Genomic DNA, 24,279 nt, shown 5'->3' with positions numbered 1-24,279 from the left:
ACAGAAAAATGAAAAATGAATGTGGTGTCAACAAATCTGAACACAACGCGTTTTAAATAGAGGCCTTATTAGGGTCACAAAGCCAACCTCAGGGAAAAAAATGCATGTAGGCCTATAATATTATTGTTTTAAACTCAAATCAATAACATAATGCATGCGTTTAACTTTTAAACCATATGGAATCAACATCCTTTACATCTTATGTTGTTCAAAAATTGTGAACAATCTTTGAACAAAAACATCTATTTACCTAACAAATATGCAAGAAAAATAAAAAATAGCATAATTTGAGGAAGCATGCGTGTTCCTTCTCCATCAATCATGGAGAGAAACTCAAATGGCGGATGTCTTTAAAAAAGTAATTTTTTTGTTTCTGTAAAAACGGCCCTTTTAATTCCAATTAATTTCTTTCTGAATAGCAGGAAACTGAATGATATGCTGCCCTGTGGCAATGTCGTACCTCAGAGGGTTAATGGAAAATGTCCTAGAGCCTGATTTAAAGATTATAATCAGGGGTGCACATAACTTTTTCAGTGAGTTACTCAGGTGAGTACCAGGAGATGGTGTTTGGTACTCACCCCATAATGTAGCGTGGCCACAGCTGTCAATCATGACGTCACATTCCCGTTTTTATAGCATAAAATAACTAACTAAAACCAAACTAATTAAAAAAACTAACACTTAAATTTACATCAGCGTGAAAAAAAAAAAACGACCTAAAATGATAGAAAACACCTTTGGAAAAGATTTATTTAAAGTATTATTTGATTGTTCAGATATATTTATTTGTATAAATTAAATCTAATTAATCCTTATTAAAGATATTAAACAGCAGTGAATTTTCTCTTTTTATTTTGTTATTTGATCAATATTAAGTGTACAGAAGGCATTAGGTTTATTACACACTGTCACTTTAAGACCAAGTGTGCAGAATGCAGATCCAATTGCACTGATGCACTGTACGGTAAAGACATAACCGACTGTGTTTACGTGAATGCTCTCCAAAAATGACATTTAGACACAATGTTGTGTGTATTTGTCCATTCAGATGCGAAAGAGAGCTCAATTCAGTCCTTGCGCGCAGCGCGCTGTCTATGTGCAGGACTGCACGGTTCGGGTCGCGCGCGCGTGTGTGTGTGTGTGTTCGCAAAGAAAAGCATACCGAATAAAGCTCTCTTTCGCGTCGTCTCTCTTATTCAGATCTATCCATGTCTGCTCTTCTGTTTATCCCAGGCGTTTTTTAACGATTTGAGACATGCATCAAGCGCATGCCAACTCGTGTGCGCCGGGTAGATCAGCACGTTACAATTAAAATGTGCGCATCTACCACAACGCAAATCAGTTCTGACTGGATCTCTTCCCCAATCGTCCCTCCCTAATTTCCGTCTAGTTTTTATTCGTTGACGTGGTCGTCATTTAAAACGTGAAAAAATTAAATTAACACTGCCTATGTTGCATTTTGGCGGCAGTTACCCTTAAAGTACGCAAAGGCGCGTAGTAACACAAGTGGCATTACGCATTCCTGATTTTTGTCGCGCATGCGTACCTGCGTACCAGTTATGTGCACCCCTGATTATAATCATGTGTAAAGATATAGATGTGATTGAGCAAAAATAATCTCATAAATCATAATCATGCTAGCAATGAAAAATATACCATATAATTGACAAACTAAATATATTATGTCGAAGATCAAAATTGGATTCTCTTACCAATGATGAAGAGAATCTCAACGGCAATGTCAGTGACGGTGGTGCTACGTGTCAAGTCTTGATCACCAATAAAACAAACGTTGTACGGCACAGTCACGGCGACATAGAATGTAGCCAGTAGTATTAGCCAATCCCAGCCAGCTTTGAAGGTGCTGAAGTGGAGAAGAATGAACTTGGACTTCTTGGCATCAGCGACCTTATATTCAGGGAGAGCCGGTGGATCACCAAACACATTCTAGACAGAGAGAGAACAATTATGGTAGAGAAACTGGTTCTGATTTATCTTTTCGTTCCTGTATCTTTCTATGTCAACAGTATTTGAATGGTCTCACCTTGTTAAGTTTGATTTTACTCTGTTTCTGACGGTTGTGCAGGTGTCCTGAAATGTGGTACAGAACTGTGCTAGATCGCAGTCGAGTGGAGCCAAACGGAGAACCTCCCTTGACCTGCTCGCGGCGACACTCTGAGAAAAGGTTGGACTGTTGTTATGAAAGTCAAGGGCAATGGGGATACAATCCATCAAAAAATAAAAACAAAAGCTGCACAAAATAAATTCCATTAATACATAAAAACAAAGAACACAATACATCTTTCTAGAAAAATTCCTGTGGTACTGAGGTTTTTATAATGTTTTTTCATTTCTTTTTACTTTTTAAAATAAAATAAAATCATATTTTTTTTAATAAAAAGTATTACTACATGAACAACTCAAACATGGTAGTATTACTGTCACGGGTATGGTGCGGATGAAGACAGGCAGACGGGTACAATACTCCAAATCAAACTTTTACTAGAATAAACTTACAAAAAGCTGGTACAGGCTGAAGGGTAACACTCAAACACAGTAACATAAACAAACATTGACCGACAACTGAAAGGTGAAAGACAGGAACTTAAATACACAGAGGATGACGAGGGTACAACAGGTGATGACAATGAAGGATGATTAACTGATTAACTAGACAGGTGATGAAAATGAACTAATGATGATGAAGAAAACAAACAGAAAGTCCATGATAAACGTGACATAACGCCCCCCCTTCAACAAGGCGCGACCTCGCGCCGTAGAACAACAAAGGGGTGGGGGGGTGGGCGCCCTGGAGGCTGATGAAGGGGTGGCCGATCTGGAGCAGGAAGCCTCCAGGGCGGAGCAGGCCTTTCTGGCGGCCAGGGCGGAGCAGGACGTGCAGGCGGCCAGGGCGGAGCAGGACGTGCAGGCGGCCAGGGCGGAGCAGGACGTGCAGGCGGCCAGGGCGGAGCAGGACGTGCAGGCGGCCAGGGCGGAGCAGGACGTGCAGGCGGCCAGGGCGGAGCAGGACGTGCAGGCGGCCAGGACCCTTCGGGCGGCCATGGCGGTGTGGACCCTTCGGACGGCCATGGCGGTGTGGACCCTTCGGGCGACCATGGCGGTGTGGACCCTTTGGGCGACCATGGCGGTGTGGACCCTTCGGGTGGCCATGGGAACCGTGTCGGAAGGGCCTCCACGATCCCCTCAGAGGACTTATTGCCCCCCCCCAAAATTTTCTTGGGGAGGTCAGCACTGGACTGGACCAGCGGCGAAGAGGGCTCTGAGCTGACCGGGGCCAGCGGCAAAGGCGGTCCTGGGCTGGACGGGACCAGCGGCGAAGGCTCTGGGCTGGACGGGACCAGCGGCGAAGGCTCTGGGCTGGACGGGACCAGCGGTGCAGGAAGCTCTGGGCTGGACGGGACCAGCGGTGCAGGAAGCTCTGGGCTGGACGGGACCAGCGGTGCAGGAAGCTCTGGGCTGGACGGGACCAGCGGTGCAGGAAGCTCTGGGCTGGACGGGACCAGCGGTGCAGGAAGCTCTGGGCTGGACGGGACCAGCGGTGCAGGAAGCTCTGGGCTGGACGGGACCAGCGGTGCAGGAAGCTCTGGGCTGGACGGGACCAGCGGTGCAGGAAGCTCTGGGCTGGACGGGACCAGCGGTGCAGGAAGCTCTGGGCTGGACGGGACCAGCGGTGCAGGAAGCTCTGGGCTGGACGGGACCAGCGGTGCAGGAAGCTCTGGGCTGGACGGGACCAGCGGTGCAGGAAGCTCTGGGCTGGACGGGACCAGCGGTGCAGGAAGCTCTGGGCTGGACGGGACCAGCGGTGCAGGAAGCTCTGGGCTGGACGGGACCAGCGGTGCAGGATCAGCAGACGGGATCTCAGGAACAGAAAGAAGCGTGAAGGCGGCCATCCTGGGAACCAGAATTAGGCGTGGCCGCCTTTTTGGCTGGAGACTCCCCAAAGCTGCTGCTAGATCCATTTTTGGTCGGTCAATCTGTCACGGGTATGGTGCGGATGAAGACAGGCAGACGGGTACAATACTCCAAATCAAACTTTTACTAGAATAAACTTACAAAAAGCTGGTACAGGCTGAAGGGTAACACTCAAACACAGTAACATAAACAAACATTGACCGACAACTGAAAGGTGAAAGACAGGAACTTAAATACACAGAGGATGACGAGGGTACAACAGGTGATGACAATGAAGGATGATTAACTGATTAACTAGACAGGTGATGAAAATGAACTAATGATGATGAAGAAAACAAACAGAAAGTCCATGATAAACGTGACAATTACATTGACTTGAGCTTGTATTACAACAATACTTGAAATAAAGTAAGACTCTGAAAAATGGTAGTGATGGGCAGATCGAGGCTTCGTGAAGCAATGAAACAGTTGAACCAAATGGTCCATATTGTTTCGAGGCTTCGAATCAATCCGACACCCGTCTCCACGGTGACACCTAGTGGTCACTTGCAGGTGTTGATCTGAAACAACCTTGACGAGCCATTAAAATTGTTGTTGTTTTTTTATTATTGTACTTTTCTAATATGTGAATCTTGTAACATATAGGCTCATCACTGTGCATAATGTTATTTTGGTCCTGCAAAATGAATATTAATAAAATAAATCAAGCCACAATGTCTCACTTTTTTAGATATTTTTATTCAAAAATATTAATTTCTCTGCTGTGGAAGGACTAGCCTACTTCTTTTTTTACAGATAATTTGTCCAGCCTTTGAAAAAATCCTCTCACAAGGGACACTTGTTGCTGGAATGCAAAGATATTTTTTAGCCATGACATAGAGGAAACATTAGCCTACTGCTCTCTCTTTCCAGTAAGTTAGTGGATCATGAGTTCTGGACAAATACGCATAGTTGATGTATTTTTTCACTTCCACTGTGGCATCAGCTGTAGCATTGTGTATCATCTGGGTTTGATGGATACGAGTATCAAAAAGTTCCCATAAACTGTCCTGTGTTTCTACTGGTGTTGATGTTGATGATGTTGATGGGTCTGATGTTGACATTTCTATCCCTTTAATCTATCTATGTATCTATCTATCTATTAATCTAGCGGTCTATATATATTTATATCTATGTATCTATTAATGTGTCACTATGTCTACTCTGTGTCTCTAGCCTATCAGTCAATGTGTTGTGTAAATTTAAATGTAAGCCTAAATATAACTAAACAAATCGCACTATAAATGTCGCACTATCTCAATATCAAACTCCTCTCACAAAAACCCACGAGGTCAATATGCGTTGATTTCACTTTTACAGATGTGCGATTGTGTGTTCTGTTCCCGACCGTGTCAATCAAACGCTGATTCGGCGGATCACACCTGATGAAACACTCATGTGAAACACTTCGAGGCTTCGTTTGGCCATAGTCACGTGACATGGGTGTTTTGAATCACGCTTCGGATCAGTGTTTCGAAACATCTGCGCTTCGGGATCTCGCAAAGCTTCGGAACGAGTGTTTCGCGTCAGCCATCCCTAAAAAATGGGGCAATGTTCCTCTAATATGTGGTCAAGTAAAGAAAAATCTTATCCATCATCCCCAAACAACTTGAATTCTTAAATAAAAAAACGTTATGTACCAGCAAAAATTGGCGAAAGAAAATGTAGATTATCATTCTGTGAATGTTTTTTTGTAGCTTTGTGAAGAAAAGCAGAGATTTTCTATCAGTACTTCCATGCAAATAGTGCTTGCCGCTTTTATTGAGTGCAGGTTTACTCAAAGTTTTCCTTCTATTGCCCTCCATGCTGCTGTTACACAAAAGCTGGTGTCAAACAAGAATAACTTCCTTTATGCTGGTGACCTGCTTTACACCAGTGGTTTCCACTATTGGGGCTCTGCTATCAGAATGTTTTCATTCCCATATTGAAAACATCTGTTTCAATTGATCGAGTGACTGCTAAATACTGCAGTAGGTTCATTTAATTTAGTCTTTGAGGTCTTGGACTTAAACAGTCTGTCAAGGGGACATCCTAGACTATAGCTGAAAGTTTACCTAAAATGGTCTGACAAATGCAGCTTCCTCTCCTGTGGTGATGTATTTTCAACTGAAACACTTTCTGTCTAGATTGTTTTGTAAAGCCGAACCTATGGAAGCTTGTTTCCACAGCAGAATAAAAATAAAAAATGCAATTGGGACTTTTTCTCTCACAATTCTGACTTTTTTTCCTCACAATTGCGTTTAGATCTCGTTGTAATATATAATGTCTCAATTGCTTTTTATAAAGTCAGAATTGTGAGATTTAAACTCGCAATTGCAAGAAATAAGCTCATAATTCTGACTTTATAACACGCAATTAGGAGATATACAGTCAGAATTGCATGATATAAAGTTGCAATTGCGTGTTATGAAGTCTGAATTGTGAGATATAAACACAATTCTGAGAAAAAAGTCAGTCTTTTTTCCTTAGAATTAGATTTTTATAGCTCACAATTGCGAGTTTATATATCTCACAATTTTGAGAAAAGATGTCAGAATTCTGACTTTATAACACGCAATTGCGACTTTATATCACGCAATTCTGACTTTATATAACAGTAATAAAATAAATATAATCAGAATTGCGAGATGTAAACTTTTGGACCCTTAATCCAAAAACCCAAAACTGTGCAGCTAAGTTGCTGAAACAATTACGTTTTAATACAATAAATTCATTAAAACGTAAAAACCAACATCAACTGAAAGCTGTTAAACATAGCTGGTGAGATCAAAGTACAAATATTTATCTTCTGAAAAACTTTGGAGGAAATACAAATGAATCCAAACTTACATTTACATTTTCTGTTCATTTTCTTTTCCAATCTTTCCCAATCAACATAAAGAATGTGCTTTGACTGTGCAAAAATAAAAATGAAACGAGCAAAAAGTGGCAACAGGAGTATTGTAGTGCAATGGGTACAGCGGTAGAGACAGAGACAAAAGCATATAAAATGTGTGGAGTCTCTGTGGATACTGACCATGAATGTATGTGTGCATGTGTGTATGAATGTGTAGCGTGTAGCATTTTTAAATCAGCCAGCTGAGGAAACAAGCAGACAGCCAGGCTGCCAGTCTCAATTGCCGAGGGCAACAGGGGAAAAATGTCACTCATTGCAACCCTGCCGAACAAGGTACCAAGGGAAAGCAAAGCAGGAGTAGGAGAAGGACTGAAGGAATGGAGCGATAGATAGACAGAGAGAGAGAAACATGCGTTGAGAAAGAGAGAGAGAAAGCTGGGAAGCTGGTTTATTAGAGAGGGATAGAGATCACTTCAGCCTGCAGGGCCGGAGAAGGAGAGGGGCGACAGAAACTCATCCATAAAAGGCTGTAGTCAGCAGGGAGTCCAGCGGCATAACACTTATTATAGATCCTAATAAATGAACTCCCAATTTACTGGCAGAACAGGTCACGAGAAACACAGAGAGGGAGAGAGAGGGAAAGGAACAAAAGGCGAAAATGTGAAAAGAAAAAAAAGAGGAGGACAGACACAGTTGCACTGGGATTCCCTGCTCCACATGGTTTCCTTTGCAGCTTGAGGCCAAAATCTGATCCCGGTTCTCAATCACACAATAAACAGATATTTTTCATCATGCCTCACCTTAACAAGACAAGCACAAAAAAGGATCATGTGAGGTTTTTCCTTACACTATAGTTTCACATGTGGACATGTTTCACCCTGTGGACATCCTTAAAACAATTTGTCTAGTAACAATGTTCAAACATACACAGTACACACAGTACACACAGTACAAACACACACACACACAATATTTTTGTGACACATTTTTATATTTTAAGATTCAAAGTCTGGGTCTGGGACATGAGTAAAACAATAAAATGTATATATAAAAAGGCATTTAAACTCCAAAAAACCCTAAAATAAGCAAAAATAAATTATGATAGTAAAAAGTAATTTTTATATATATATATATATAAATCCATGCAAACACACATACACCATCATCATGTACTAACCTTTCTTCTCCTCAAGTATAGATTTGGCTTTGGTGTCGGTGACGTCTTTAAAAGAGGCGAGGAAGAGGACAACATCTCCTTTCTCATTCTTGATAGGCACAATATCCAGCAGACACCAGAACACACTACCTGCAGTAGAATTGAGTGAGGCAAAATACATAAACACATACACACAGTCTTAGTGATATAAGTGAAGTTTATGGGGGCATTCACACTGTAAAAAGTGCAACTGCTACCTGATCTGACCCTTAAATCACCTTCAGTGGTGTAAACTATTAGTCAGTTGTAGATTTAGTCATGACAACAGGACATCAAAACTTGTTTTTACATTCCTGGAGTTATTTTGAATGGGTTCATCTGGCTATCGGATAATGTCAACCATTAACTACTTGAGCAAACTTGCACCTAATTCTGGTCCAAGGAATATGTCAGATTATAGAAGTAAAATAAGTTGCAACTCACAGTGACTTTAAATAGTTTTTCCGAATTGAATAAAACTAGTTCATTTAAATGTTACCACAGGAAGCACATTTTTAGCTTACTTGGCAAAACATTACTTCCAGTCTATTTAAAGTGTTAAAAAACCTGAAACAAAAAAAGATCAGCACATCCAAAAAGAGCAGCACCATTATGGTACCCAATTTCCATGTAGGTGTGTGTGTGAATGCTTGTTTGTCTGTCTGTATTGAGCGGTGTGGGTGTGCGGCAGGACATTTATATGTATGCTTAGTTGTTTGTGTGTGTGTGTGTGTGTGTGTGTGTGTGTGTGTGTGTGTGTGTGCTTCTCTCTTCACCAGTAGCTGTTACTGGAAAGCTCTAGGGGAATTCCGTCTGATTGCTCACAGCTGGAGAAGTCTTTGTCAAATCTCTCATTTCCTCACGAAAAAGCCTCACCATTATGGAGAAGAAAAGGGGATGAAATAATAACGCTCTCTAGAACAAGTGCGCTGGAGATGTATCCATTCAATACAGAACAAAGGGGGAGAGGAGAATGAGCACAAGGAAAAAGGTACAGCGACGTTAGAACCCGGCAGCAGCATTTAAAGATCTAAGACCTTTGCAAACTAAATAATATGATATATGGTACGATACGATACAATACAATACAATAATATGGAGCAGGAGGAATAAAACATAATATAAATATATATATTTTTGTATATATTTTATATTATTTATTTATTATAAATGATTATATTATATAAATATTATTATTACTATTAAAAAACGTTTGTTTTTTACCCTTACAGAAATGTACCATGGTGGTGTCATGGTGCAGCAGATACTATGGTACTTTGATGTATACCATGGTACTGAATGATTACCATATTCATGAAACATGGTGTGTACAGGTACTGCTCAAAAACACAGTAACTATTTCTTAGTAAATAATCCAGCGAAGGGAAAAATACATCCATTCTCCAAGCTCTAAATTTACCATTAGTGCCACTTAAATGGAAGAATAAAGTGTGGAAGGGAGTGAGATATGCCATATTAAGAAAAGATTATCTTAGAATTTGCATTTGTAAAGTCGACAGCCTTGTGTAGTAGTATATTCTTCTCAATGTCATCGTAAATTCCACAAATAAACTTGCACACCTGCTGGACTTTATTTTGTAATCCGACTTTAGAGTCTCTGTGGTGCTTTTGGCCAACCAACTCTAATAAAACCATCTGCTTCTAACAATGGCTAGAGATTTCACTTTTTAAAGGTGTGCTGTAATACCTCCATGTGCTATTACTAGTGATGGATCAGTTTAACCTTCCATGTATTATTACTGGTCTACTTTCACAGTGGAACTGCTTCTAAGTTTTACAGTGATGAAGAAACACTGCAAATATTGCTAAATCACCAACAGCTAAATGCATCATCTAATGTTTTTTTTTCCTCACCAGTCTTTTTGTAGAACATTATCTCCTCCTTGAGCTCGCTCCGTTCCTCTAGTGCAGTGTCCACGTGAAGAATGATGTTCTCGTTGGTCTCCGGCCCATAAAGAAACTTGCATGCGCAGCTCTGCTGCATGACCTCAGTTCGGGCAAATCCAGTGAGCTCACAGAATCCATCCGAGCAGTACACAATCGGGAAGCCTTTGGACACTTGTGCATTGGCCAGGATGAAGTTGCTGTCTGTTCCAAACACAAACATCAAGCAAAAATATTAGTCTACTAATGTTTATTGTGACCAGTTATTCATTTTTTGTTTACTTCTTTAACTAGATGCTCCCATAAGATTTTAGTATGATGTTTTACCAGAGGCCATGTTGGCACAAATTTCTAATTAACAGCAAAGGGACAAAAAAGGTTAAAATATGCCCTGCTATGTTCACTGAAACAGTTTTCACCTCCTGTTTCTTTCTATTTTAAGTCTTGATCTCTTGAAACAGAGCCTGTAAAGTCAAAATCATTTTAAGTGGAACTGAAGTTGATGCAGCAAAAACAACTGAATGCTTGAAATTGATTCGGATTATATACAAGAAAGTAATTTCCGTTCCAAAATGACCTTTGTAGAAAGTGTCCTGTCCATGATCCTTCATAAATCATTAAAATGCTGGTTCGGGCGCTCAAGAAACATTTCTTATTATGATCAATGTAGGAAACCATTCTGCTGCTTAGTTTTTGTATTTTTTGTGGAAATCATACTTTTTTTTCAGGATTCTTTGATGAATATAAAGTTCAAAAGAAAAATGTATTTGAATCTTTACTATCACTTTTGATTAATTTAATGCAACCTTTCTGAACAAGAATAGTACATTGTATTATACAGTAGGGGTGGGGAAAAAAATCGATTCTTAGATGCATCGCGATGCGGACGTGGACGATTCTGAATCGATTCACAAATGGCAAAAATCGATTTTCCCCCAAAAAAATTTTTTTGAAAATCGATAATAACGTAATATTGACGGAACGCAAAAGACGGAACTCTGAAGCGTGGAAACAATATTGTCAAAGCTTTCACCCGGCTCGGAAAGGGCAAAGCGCATTACACAATCAATCGCAACTTTTATTGCCAAGGATTTGCATCCAGTCGTTGAGAACCAGGGCTTTCGCGCTATGTTGCACACTTTGGAGCCGAGATACAACGTCCCATCTCGGAGATATTTTACAGACACAGCGATCCCCACACTCTACAACAAGACCAAAACCGAAGTCATGGAATCACTGAAGAAAGCGGGTAGGATAGCTGTAACGTGATGCGTGGACATCCGTATTTTATGTTAATAGAGATTCAGAATGTTGAAGTTTGTTATAATTTGTTATTGTTGTGATTTTTACTGTAGTGAATTTACTGTTGTGAAATGGAAAATCAATAATCGAGAATCGAGAATCATTAATAATCGAAAATCGACTGTAATCAAATCGGGACTTCAATAATCGTAATCGAATCGAATCGGGAAATCAGACAGATTAACCACCCCTATTATACAGTACTGTGCAAAAGTCTTATGCACGTTAGTTTTAAGCCAGTTATTTAAATCGTTTGCTGTAGTGTGTCAGTAGAAAATATCAGTTTACATTTCATTCATTTTGCCATTAATTGTAATAATCCAGTGAGATCTTCGTATGCACAAGGAGTCTGAAAACAGCCGGTATGCTCCACACAGAGATCTTATCTCACCATCATCTAGTCTGTCTGTGATTACAAGAAACTGAGACAAACTAAAACCAGAAGAACTGTGGCAACGTCTCCAAGACCTGCAAAGCTACCTGAAAAACGATGTGCAAGTGTACCAAGGAAAAACCTGTTTTAAACGCAAAGGGTTGTCACACCAAATATTTATTTGATTTAGTTAATAGAAGTTAATTGATGAATAAAATCTATTTATGACTGTAATGTGGTGTGGCTGAAGCAGAGATGAGGCAGGATCCAAGTGCAGCAAACGCTTTATTTAACAGACTACAAACTAGAAACTAGACTGGATAACGGGACTCGGGACTCTAGTGTTAATTTCGTCAGACGAGACGAGACGAAATATGTTCTTCAACGACCTTTTTTTCCGTGACTAAGACGAGACGATGACGAGACTGCACTACTGTTCAAAAACGCTGACTAAGACTAAATTAACATGCATTATTGTTGACGAAAAAAGACAAGACGAAAATGTTTAGCATAAAATAAAAACTAAGATAAAATCTCTCTTCATTTTCGTCTACAATCGTCTCTGCTTTTTCATCAGCTGTACGCCTTTAAAATATTCCGAATGAGTTTGCGCTGTTGCTCAAGTAACATTACGAAGCTATGGTGTTTGTTTTGGCACATACATTATGCAGGTTACGATTGTATTGCTTCAACTAAAGAAAATAACGCGCTCCGTCTCTACGGTTAGAATCCTGTGTGTGGCAACGATCCATGGCAACGCTCTGTTTTTCATGGCAACGGTGTGTTATACTTAGAAGCGCATTCTACATTAGAATTCGACCAAGCCATGTAAAAACATTTTTTTTAAACATATACGCAGATTGTTACATAAAATGGTGTGTGTGCGTAGAAAGAATTCGTCCACACGCCGCTCAAAAAAAAAAAAAATCCTGAGCGCAAGTCCACCGTCTAACGTTAGCACTAGGCAGGCTTTTTGTGTTCAATTATATTTCCTGTCGCTGCGCAGGCTTTTTTTATTGTACATGACAGATAACCCTTTTCTTTAAAGGCTTAGGTTATGTCCCGTTGACCGGTCCGTTGCATTACGATTAAAAGCAGTATCAATAAAGTCAAAAATGCGATGTGCAGTCAAGTTCGAGTGAATTCCGCTGTTCAAACGAGTGTTCTCACGATACACTTTGTTGTGATTCGCGGAGTTGACAAGTTTTATAGTCTTGATATTGTTTCTTATTCAAAAGTGGTGACTGAAAAAACTCAGCACCCCCAACCTGAAACCTCTTCCCGCGCCTTTGTAACTTGTCAGTCGGAGTCTGTTGGGCCCCAGCTTTTGAATTGTGATGGTTAAAATAAAATACAGAACAGTTTCATCATTTGTAAATGTGTCTCCTAAATCAGAAATTGAAAACCAGACATGTTTAACAGTTGCATTCAACAAAAATCATTCAACAAGTGTATTTTGTCAGGTAATTATGACATTTTACCAATATTTGAGATATGTGAAACACTTTTTTACTGAAATGTTAATCAGAAATAATCTCAGTAATAATGTATTTTAAAAAAAGAAGACAATTTTTTTTTACTAAAACTAGACTAAAATGAAAAGACTTTTAGTCGACTAAAACTGGACTAAGATACCTTAAGTTCTCTTTCGACTAAAACTAGACTAAAATTATGAGAATTTTAGTCGACTAAAACTAGACTAACAAAAAAAGATATGTGAATGACTAAATATGACTAAAACTAACAAGGACATTTGGCACAAGACTAAGACTAAGACTAAATTAAAAATTGGTGACAAAATTAACACTACTCGGGACTCGGGACTCGGGACTCGGGACTCGGGACTCGGGACTCGGGACTCGGGACTCGGGACCAACATCAACGTTAACAACATTAAACAAGAACTCACAAAGACAGGGCAGAAACACAGGTCTTAAATGATCAGAGACAAACGAGCTAAACAGGATAAGAAGGGGGCGTGGGAAATGAGAAACACCTGGGATAACTAATAGACAAAACAGGGAACCACTAAACATGACAATGACATTATTTTTTAAAAGCCTCCTCACTTTACACCATTTTTACACAAGTGCCTAAAACTTTTCAGTGTATTGTGGCTTTGCAGGTCGCTTCAAATGGCTGTGGTGCTTCAAGCGCCATAATGGTGCTGTGGTTCTTCACCACATATACAGTACATATATATATATATATATATATATATATATATGTATACAGAGGTGGACAAAGTACAGATACTACTGGTCAAATATTACTCCGTTACAAGTAAAAGTTGTAAAGATCGATTTTAACTTAAGTAAAAGTACAGAAGTACTAGTACTTAAGTATAAAAGTAAATGTCAATGCATTGTTTTATTGTTGCATGTAATACTTACAGTACCTTATGCCTCTGAATCTATGCCAGCCTACCCTCATATCAATATCACATTTATTTCTAGAACACAGTTCCAGTAGTGAGATTGAATAAGTGCACTCAATAACGTCCACAATGGTTTTGGAAACCCATATGGCTGTTCCCAGTTTTGGCTTTTAGTATAAGCTAGTGTGCTCCAAAACAATGACAAAATTCGCATTTAGAAGACCAAGCCCAACGTTGAAAATTAAAATCAGGTTGGTGTCAGAATCCATTGTCAGATTGACGTTAATCTCCAACGTTGGACAGTTGTATTGTGGTTGAAAATCAGGTTGACGTCAGAAACCAACATCACTCGAATTCTAACGTCAACCAGACATTCCTTTCCAACCAAAATGCACCCAAATCATCCCTGACGTTACTACTTTCTACTGAAGGACCTTGACAGAAATGTAGTGGAGTAAAACGTACGATTTGTCTTTCAAATGTAGTGAAGTTAAAGTAAAAAGTTTCCTGAAAAAGTAATACTCAAGTAAAGTACAGATACTCAAAAAGTGTACTTAAATACAGTACTCAAGTAAATGTACTTTGTTACTGTCCACCTCTGTATATATATATATATGTGTGTGTGACACTGGACCACGAAACCAGTCATAAGTCGCACGGGTATATTTGTGGCAATGGCCAACAAAACATTGTATATGTCAAAATTAAAAAACAATATTTTATGCCAAGAATCATTAGGATATTAAGTAAAGATCATGTTCTATGAAGGTATTTTGTACATTTCCTACCACAAATATATCAAATGTATTTTTGTTAGTGAATGCAGCACAATCGCGAACATAAATGGACAACTTTAAAGGCGATTTTCTCAATGTTTAGATTTTTTTGCACCTTCAGATTCCAGATTTTCAAATAGTTGTATCTCGGCCAAATATTGTCTTATCCTAACAAAACATACATCAATGGAAAGCTTATTTATTCAGTGGTTCGATGGTGTATACATCTTGATAAAAAAAAACAACAACATAAGACTGGTTTTGTGGTCTTGGGTCACATATATAAAGTAAGAAAGTCACATGACCTTGCATGCATCTTAGACAAAAACAAAACAATGCCTTTTACATGTAGAGCCGTTGAGGCTTTCTATTTCATTGCATAACCAATTTCCTGCCTGGATAATTTTTTTTATATTTTGACTTGTTTTATTGTTTTACCCTGTCATTGTGTCAAAACAGATTAATAGCATCCACGCATCATAAATGAATACAGCAACACTGCCTTGTAAACATTTCTCGAAGGACAGCTCGTGAGCCTCATCTCTGAATCCCCAGACTAACGCACATGAGCATTATTAAATGCTGGCATTTATGAGAAGCGTTCATGTGGCGAGACAACAGACATTTGGTGCTGAACGACTTTACTGAGCCTTGTTCTGCTCACATAAGCAAAAGTAAAGTTAGGCTCTCATTTATAACAGTGTACGTGTTGGAGGTCAGACCCAGAGAGATATGAGAAAAAATGTGATGAGATGAGAGAAATAACAGGAAAAAAAATTATATTTACAGGGCAGGGAAAAGAACGAGAGAACAGAAAGAGAGAGCAAATAAAAAGGTGAAAGAATACTGACAGGGAGAATAAAAAAAAGAGCAAAAATTCATAAGTGCTGGTTGGCTGGCAGGCGATTAGCAACATATCACAATAGATTATGGCAAAGATTTAACGCTTTAAAAGCATGATTTCTTGAAGGGCGTGTTAAGGAGGACTCATTTACAAAGCCCCTTTACAAAGTCTTGATTTTGTTTTTACGTCTCCTAAAGTTTTCATGCTTGAATACAAAAACAAAAACATATTTTCACATGTTACATACTTTTAGAATGCTAAATTGGAACAACTAGTTTTGTACTTAATGTACTTTAGTTAATCGGAAGTAGTCCTGAGGTGCAACATATACTTATTTGATTGTGCTAAAACGAAACGATTGCAAGTATACTTTATATATATTGCATTTAAAGACTGATTTTATACAGAGATCTTACTATCCCTACTAATATTGATATTAAAACACACTTAGACTTAATATTAAGAAATGTGCACTGTGCAATAAAGAATTACTCCATATAAAGTTTAATTATAATATTTATATCAGTACATCTCAAGCGATATGTCAGTAAATATGTTAATGGGTTCGAAACACACTGTTGTATAATATCAAGGAAATGCAATTACCCAGCCTACTTGTCTATTGTAGATGCCTTTTGTTACACATATTTAGGTATTGAAGGTATCAAGGTATTGAATATAATGCATTGTGTACTATGTTTATTTTGTTTCAAATAAATAACTTATACAACTGTATTGGCAGAGATGTAAAGAAATAGTTAGTTATTTCTGTGTGTGTTCCTGCCCACGAGAAGGAGGAGCAAAAGTGTGAGCGTTTGAATGTGTGTGCTCAAGGACACACAAGACTGTGGTTTTACTCCTAGAACTTTGAAAGGAAATCAGTCATCTTGGTTGAGTTTACTGGAGTTAAAGGACACGAACAGCTTGCACCTGCGTGGCCTTGAGAAGGATCTTGGAAACTTTGGGAAAGTTACAACTTGCAAACCCCAGAGCTGAAGACAAGAAGAGCCAGAGCTGAGGACAAGAAACCCAGAGCTGAGGACAAGAAGCCCAGAGCTGAGGACAAGAAACCCAGAGCTGAGGACAAGAAGCCCAGAGCTGAGGACAAGAAACCCAGAGCTGAGGACAAGAAACCCAGAGCTGAGGACAAGAAGCCCAGAGCTGAGGACAAGAAACCCAGAGCTGAGGACAAGAAGCCCAGAGCTGAGGACAAGAAGCCCAGAGCTGAGGACAAGAAACCCCAGAGCTGAGGACAAGAAGCCCAGAGCTGAGGACAAGAAACCCCAGAGCTGAGGACAAGAAGCCCAGAGCTGATTACACCTTTGATTCAAAGGGCCCTATCTTGCACCCAGCACAATTGACTTTGTACACCGACGCATGCATCATTACTATTTTGCACCCGCGCACAGCGGACTTTTCCCTCCATAGACGCACCTCGGTAAATTAGGAAATGAACTTGCGCTCCCGGAGGGCGGTTCAGCGAAAATAGGAGGCGTGTTCCGGCGCAAACGTTTCTCTGGTGCTATTTTGCAGTTTTAGAAAACAGTTCCACCACTGACTAGAAAAAACCTAGTCTAAAGACAGTGGCGTGTTGCGCGTTAGTCATATGCTATTTTAAGCGCGCATGCTTGGCCATTATGTAGCGTGTGAACAAAGCGCATACACTTTGATTCTCTAATATAAACAGACGCAGCAGTTTTCATTTTTGCAAATCATATATTATTACAAGGAAAAATATTAACACACGAGGGAAATCATTGTTGTGTCCATGAAGATGTGAAAAAATAGGGATAAATCTAGCTTACACATTTACCCAAATTATTATACGCCTGTTTAACCGAAGCTAATTTGGGTGGGTTTCTCCCATCCCCATACAATGTCACTTCTCTGTCTTTTACGGCCCTGAAGATAACGTTGGTCTCCTCGGCTGTGAACCGCTCCTGGCGTGCGCCTGGCAAATCCGCCGTTATAATAGCAATCCGCCATGGAATAAGCGAGCCTGCTCTTAAAGGGAATGTGAGAGGACGCTCTGATTGGTTTATTTCACGTTACGCCCAAACCACACCTATGAATAATGAAGCTACTTCAGACCAACCCTTTTAGATTTGAGTCGGGTGCGGGATCCGCCCACAAAGTTACTTGCATTTTGCGTTTGATACTTGCGTTTCAGATCGTTAAAATAGGGCCCAAAGTGTTTGCCTTTATATTTTTGTTTATTATAAAAAGATAAGTAACCAATTAAAAGAAATGTAATTGATTACAAAAACTGCCTAGTGTCATGATTAGTGTTTCCCTGTCTTGTCTATTAGTTATCACAGGTGTCTCTCATTTCCCTCGCCCCCTTGTTATCCTGTTTAGCTCGTTTGTCTCTGATTATTTAAGACCTGTGTTTCTGCCCTGTCCTTGTGAGTTCTTGTTTAATGTTTAACTGTTAACGTCGATGTTGGTTGTTCCTGTTCCCGAGTATCGTTGTCCTGTCTAGTTTCTAGTGTATAAGTTAGTCTGTTAAATAAAGCGTGTGCTGCATCTGGATCCTGCCTCTTCTCTGCTTCCGCCGCATCGGCGTTACACCTAGAGAGGCTTGATTTATAGTGTTTTTAAAGACTTGTCAAAATCTTTGGACCGAATTGTAAGTCATTTAAAATGCTTATAATTTAGGCCAGACTCAATTTACCTAACCTGAGAATAATAAGAACTGCATTTGAGGTCTACTTGTTGAGTATAAAATGGATCAAGTTTTAGAGGAAATGTGTTTTGAGTTAACCACACTTTGAATATTAAGTATTGTTTAATTCAATTCAACTTTATTTCTATAGCACTTTTCACAATTTTGCATGGTTGCAAAGCAGCTTTACATATAGAAAGTAGTTATAAATGTAAAGATAAGTAATTATGACAAATAAAGAAACCAGAACTTGTTCAGAAGTTGTATTTATTCCTAACATTCCAATGCACCTACTGTACTAATACACTTTTCCCATTAATGGTACTTTAATGGCCAGTTGGACTTGTGGACTAATATCAATGTCAAAAAATAAATTAATAACGAATTATTAAAATGATCCATACCAGTCCTCAAAAATTACACAAACTAGATGAAATGTCAGATAAATTCAGAAATGTTAACTGCATGAAATGTAACAACGTAAAATGTATTAAAATAATTTCAATTCATGCGTTACATTTAAATCCGCAGCATAACGCGAGACCATCAAACCGCCAAATAATTTCATTGCATTTTACATCAGCAGCAGTTGTGCATTACATTGAGGGCCCTATTTTAACGATCTAAGCGCATGGTCTAAAGCGCACAGCACACGTGCACTTAGGGCGTGTCCGAATCCACTTTTGCAAGTTTAACGATGGGAAAAATGGTATGCGCATGCGTAGCGCATGGTCTAAAAGGGTTGTCCCTATTCTCTTCATGGGTAATGGGTGTGTTTTGGACATAACGTGCAATAAACCAATCAGGGTGGGAAATTAACTTTTTTGTCACAGTGGCTGGTGGATGCCCAATTTTACCAGCCACTTATATTTTTTACCAGCCACTTTTTCCGGAATTCAAATTGCAAGAAAGAAATTGCTTCAATACGTTTTTTATTTATTTCAGGGTACCCCCAGGATCCTCCAGCTTAAATTCAAGGCTTTTTAAGACCTTTTTAATACCATTTCAAATGAAATTCAATGCCAACTTCGTACCCATTCCAACATAAGTATGAGGGGAAAATGTCAAATCTGTATACATTTTAAACCCTGGAAAATAATTATGTAGGCTACTTGAATTAAATAAAACATTTTATTTAAATGATCGGTCATATTTAATACATACGCAACAGCGTTGTAGTGCGCTTGGTGTGTGTAGGCCAGTGTTCATTTTGGCAACCATTTTTGATTCAGTCTTAGTCTTCATCTTCAGACGAAAATGCTTATGAATGCAAACTTTTAGTCATTACTTTTAGTAAACTGCAGTTACTTTAGGTAGCTATTTTATATGTAGTCTTTAGACAGAAAATGTCATAATTATTCTCTCTAGGCCATTCAATTAAGCTTATGATGAGAAATTATTTACATTGCACTCTTTAGCAGTAGCACTTGTGCAATTCTACATATCCCTTTTCCTAAGTTCCTCTCTTCCACTTATACTGCAGTCACACCTTTTCCATTAAGGGACAATATTCGCCCCCTTTAATAATTTTTTTCATTTAATTTTTAACCTTTATAATACCTTTTAAAAATAAATAATGCTTTAAATAAAACAATGTTCAATAAATATGCAATGTTAAAAAACGTTTTTAATATTAATAAAAATATTATATTAAAATAGCCAGTAGGTGGCAGTCATCGAGTCATTCATTCATTGAATCTCACGATTCGTTCAAAGCCACAGATTTCGTTGCAAAATAGAGCAATAAGCCTGACTACTGTTTTAAATGCAGTACATCACTTAAATGTTACCCTTTTTTTTACTGTTGTATAAAATCAATGTCACATTTGAAATCGTGTGGATATTCGGGAAACATTGCATTCTTGCTCATATATGATCAACATTAAAAACACTGCTGGATATCAGCCTGCATATTGATCGCAGATTTAGTCGCACAAACAGCGCAAGCGGCTCGTGACAGAACACAGACCGACTGAATGACACTTTAATTTAAGTAGAAAATCTCAAATAAAGATCGCTGAACTCCAGCTTGTCTGTGTTTTCAGATAATCCGCGCTTCAGCAGTGTAGAGAGCGCGCGCGCATGGTTAAAAATTATTTCCCTTTCTTCTGCACCAGCTCAGCTCAGCTATATATATATACACTTTTTATTTTATTTTTATTCTCAGCTTAGCTATGTGTATAAGTTATACAGTATAACGGTCTCTTCAGCGCCGTGACACAGCGCTGAAAACCAATCAAAAGAGTTACTCGACAAAAGTGTATTATTGTTACTTAGCAACCGCATTCTTTGACAAAGGCTATCCAATCCGTACACTGAAATCACTCGCAGCATGTGTTTATTGGTTACTACTTAATACATTCAATGTTAAGTCAATGTAAAGACGCGTTTATGCGCGTCTGGTGGTCCTGTCCTGGTCCCTCGATGGATGCAAATTTTTGCGAACTGTATTCGCTTTTGGTGCGAACGCAGCATTATTAGAATCCACCCGCCACTGTGGCTGGTATACACGGCAAAGTGACCTAATTTCCCACCCTGAAACCAATCAGAGTCTCCCATTCCCTTTAAAAGCTAGTTGCGCTCGCACAAATATTTTAATATTTGCCATGTTTGTGTACTGCTGCGCATCCCTGTGTGTGTAAAAAGCAGAGTGTACGCGCGTTGTGCACCTGCCTATAGGCGCATATTACTAATGCGCTCTTTAAATAACAAAAAAAAAAATACTGCACCATTGACTTTAGACCAGGTTTTTGTTGGTCAATGGTGCAGTCTATTTCAGTTGCCTCAAAATAGAAACGCGCCAACAATGCGCCTGAACACACCTTGTTTTCAGACCAGCACGCCCATGGGCGAACAGATGGGCGCAAATGCATTGGCTATTTAAACAACGTGGCGCAGGACATGAAAATGATAACTGCGTCGGGCTGAAACTAGCAAAAAACACTTGCGTCGCGCTTGGCGTCGCATTGCGCTCGGTGTATGATAGGGCCCTGAGAGTTGAAGTGCTCCGACAGAGACAATCAGCAGAGAAATGTCACGGAGAGTTTTATTCCATCTGCACGCACTGAAACTCCAGCAGTTCTGCACGTTCACATTCTTCCACCAACGAACGGAACTGTCTAAGTTTTAGAGCATGCACAAGAATAAAACTTATGTTATCCTGGTTTATGCAATTGCATCCTGCAGCGTTAATGACAGATCATGTCAGAAAAAAGGGAGGCAAAACATTCTGCAGATGATAGGCTATTGAATGTTGTGTCTGCTTGCTTTATTTCTTTAACAGCTTCAAGTTAAAAGTACTTTCATGTTCTATACAGGAAGTTTTGCGTTTATTTTCACACCCCGTTTCCTGCACTTATATTGAGACTTTTCTCTGCAATTTGCCATCTTTAAAGCTGCTCTAAGTGATGTTGGGTGACGTCAAACAAAACAGAGGCTAGCTAGACCCTCCTCATCTACGCACTAACCCCCCAAACCCCACCCCCAAATCCTTCTTGTCGGTTATTGGCTGGAACACTGTTTGTTATGTTTCGTGGTGCGGGTTAGCCCAGTATTTTTTTTTGCTGTTTGTGGAGCCTGGGGTGTCTACAGCGACCGTATTTTATTTACAGTGAACACACTATTTTTTTACAGTGTGTTCAGGAGACAGACAGCTAGTGGATAGTGAGGAGATGTTTCCTGTATGTACGTTTTGGCCAAAAAAACATGTGACATCGCTTAGAGCACCTTTAAATACATATATTGTGTGCTGTCATTGATGGAAAAATCTGTTTGCTTATAGTAATACTTGTGACACTAAAGGAAGAACACAAAGTAACCCCAGTTTGTTATCAGTATAATATTAATGTACAGTATCAACACTCTTACAGTGTAATTGAATTGCAATTGTAATGTCACCGAAATACATTTGAAGTTTATGCTGAGTGAATTCTGCATTTCAAATTCAAGAGTAGATACTTAAAGTGTACTTAAGTATACTTGGAATAGTTCCTCTTTAGCACAAACACGTATATTTAATACAACTTTAATTGAACTTCAGCACTGCTTTTGGACAACTAAAATGCATTTAGTACAAAATTAATTGTTCCAATTTAACAGACTTTAAGTATACCAATTTATAGTGTGCCACAAATACATTTAGTTATACTGAAGTACATACGAATAAATTGTGCTTAAGTGTAAAAAAAATCACTAGGGTATCCATCCAAAAAACCTAATGTGCTCTGATTGGTTGGCTGGACCAGAGTGTTTTAATTGGTCAACTCCTTCAGAGTTTCAACACTACTAAAGTAACTCAACCAGGCCTCGTCCTTTTCTGCATATGCCCTGGGTGAGAATTTTTGAAATGAGGAATATTGTGACGTGACAAATCCCTTTGGAGTTGACTCTGTGCTTTGTAACTTGGCAGACCTTTTTCATGCTCAAACAGCAACACACTAAAGAAAAACAGCATAATAGGTCCTCATTAAAAATGCATGTAACAATAGCAAAGACATACAAACTCTCTTGTATAAAACACAACCAATCATGTAAATACATTGGATATAACAGCATCCCAGAGATTTCCCCTCTACAATTACATTCATTTTTTCCTCATTCAAACAGTCTACTTTTTCTATTGCAGATTTAGGAGGGAATATATTTGCATAATGTACATTATTATATCTAAATTAAAACAAAATTGTATTCTAAATTAGTAGTAGCCCATGTGTATAATATTGTTTAATTGATTATCGGTCATATAGCATAAAAATATAATTGTACAATTTTATTTAATTTTTTTGCTTGTGTACACCCAACTGATGTGGCATAGATTAAGCACGATGACAGAATGAATAGAGCAAAAACAAACAAAAATAGGGATTGAAAATAGTAGTAGATATGGATTTTTACAATGACTGACATTGATGCATGCTAAAGTGGGCCTACTAGCCATACCAGTTCCACATTTACAGACAGCACATCCCAGAAGAGAAATCTCTCTATCTTACTGTCCATCTACTCACTCCCAGGTCATAACCTCTGGGCCAGCAGTACGAAACCAGCCCGAAAAGACCCAATTGTTCAATCCAAGTTGTAGCGGAGTGTTTGTGTGAGTGTATCTAAGCGTATTCATGTGTTTTATATAAATATATGCGCACAATGTATATGTTTGTTGTGCAATATGTGTCCTTCACTTATCCTCACACACATGTTTCCATGTGTGCAGTCACAGACATTGTGACAAGCAAAACAATATATTATACTCTCTCACTTCCATACCAGACCTCATGTGGTTTACTCTGTCAGTTTATGTTTAATTGGACAGATTGAATCCAGGCTGTAAAAACAGGGTGTGTGTATCTGTGTGTTTATGCGGAAAAATTGCATTTATTGCAGAAAAATGGAGGGGAAAAAGGTGGTGAGGCAGGAGAGAGGGGGGAATGTCCACATTTTCATCTGCCCCAGATTGCTGTATAAAACACACACACACACACACACACACACACACACACACACACACACACACACACACACACACACACACACACACACACACACACACACTACCTCTGTCCCCATCTTGTGAGCCTATGTCCCAAACAGGAACACCTGAGAGCTATTTAAAGAGGCAGTATGATTAGTGAAGGGAAGGATGGAGAGAACCGGTTGAGAAAGAGAGAAATGTTTGGGGGAGGGAATGCCAGGACAGATGCTGGAACCTTCTATTGCAATGCAGTCTTACATTTTAAGCCTCTTTGTCTCAATGTACAGAATATAGACAGATCACACTGTATGAAATACTGTATCAGACAATGCAGTGTTCTAAACTTGACGTGGACACAATCTTAGCTGCACCTTTTTACATCTGAATCAATCATAACACCTTTAACATCAAAAGTTAGTTGTAATTTAAAGTTGTCATTAGTGGCACAAAACAGAATTGCACAAATAAAGACAGAAAGGGACAGTTAACCCCAAAAAATAAATATCCAACATCATTTACTCACCCTCATGTTGTAGCAAATTAGTTTCTCTTTCAGAACACAAAGAC

The 24,279-nt window shown here is 39.0% G+C and overlaps 1 protein-coding gene across 2 annotated transcripts in view; it reads right to left on the bottom strand.

Moving 5' to 3' along the window:
• kcnh8 (potassium voltage-gated channel, subfamily H (eag-related), member 8) overlaps nt 1–24,279 on the bottom strand; it is a 79,504-nt gene that overhangs the window by 47,438 nt on the left and 7,787 nt on the right. For both annotated transcript variants that reach the window (XM_079590051.1, XM_079590052.1), the window contains exons 3-6: nt 9,879–10,112; nt 7,986–8,114; nt 2,045–2,175; nt 1,713–1,947 (exon numbers count right to left, since the gene is read on the bottom strand). In XM_079590051.1, the coding sequence (XP_079446177.1) occupies nt 1,713–1,947; nt 2,045–2,175; nt 7,986–8,114; nt 9,879–10,008 (625 nt within the window). In that variant the 5' untranslated portion in view covers nt 10,009–10,112. The remainder of the gene's footprint in view (nt 1–1,712; nt 1,948–2,044; nt 2,176–7,985; nt 8,115–9,878; nt 10,113–24,279) is intronic.

This window comes from Phoxinus phoxinus, assembly GCF_949152265.1.
Source record: "Phoxinus phoxinus genome assembly, chromosome: 19".
Classification (NCBI taxonomy): Eukaryota; Metazoa; Chordata; class Actinopteri; order Cypriniformes; family Leuciscidae; genus Phoxinus; species Phoxinus phoxinus.
The sequence above is the reverse complement of the archived record's forward strand: the minus strand, read 5'-3'. Positions and strand labels throughout refer to the sequence as shown.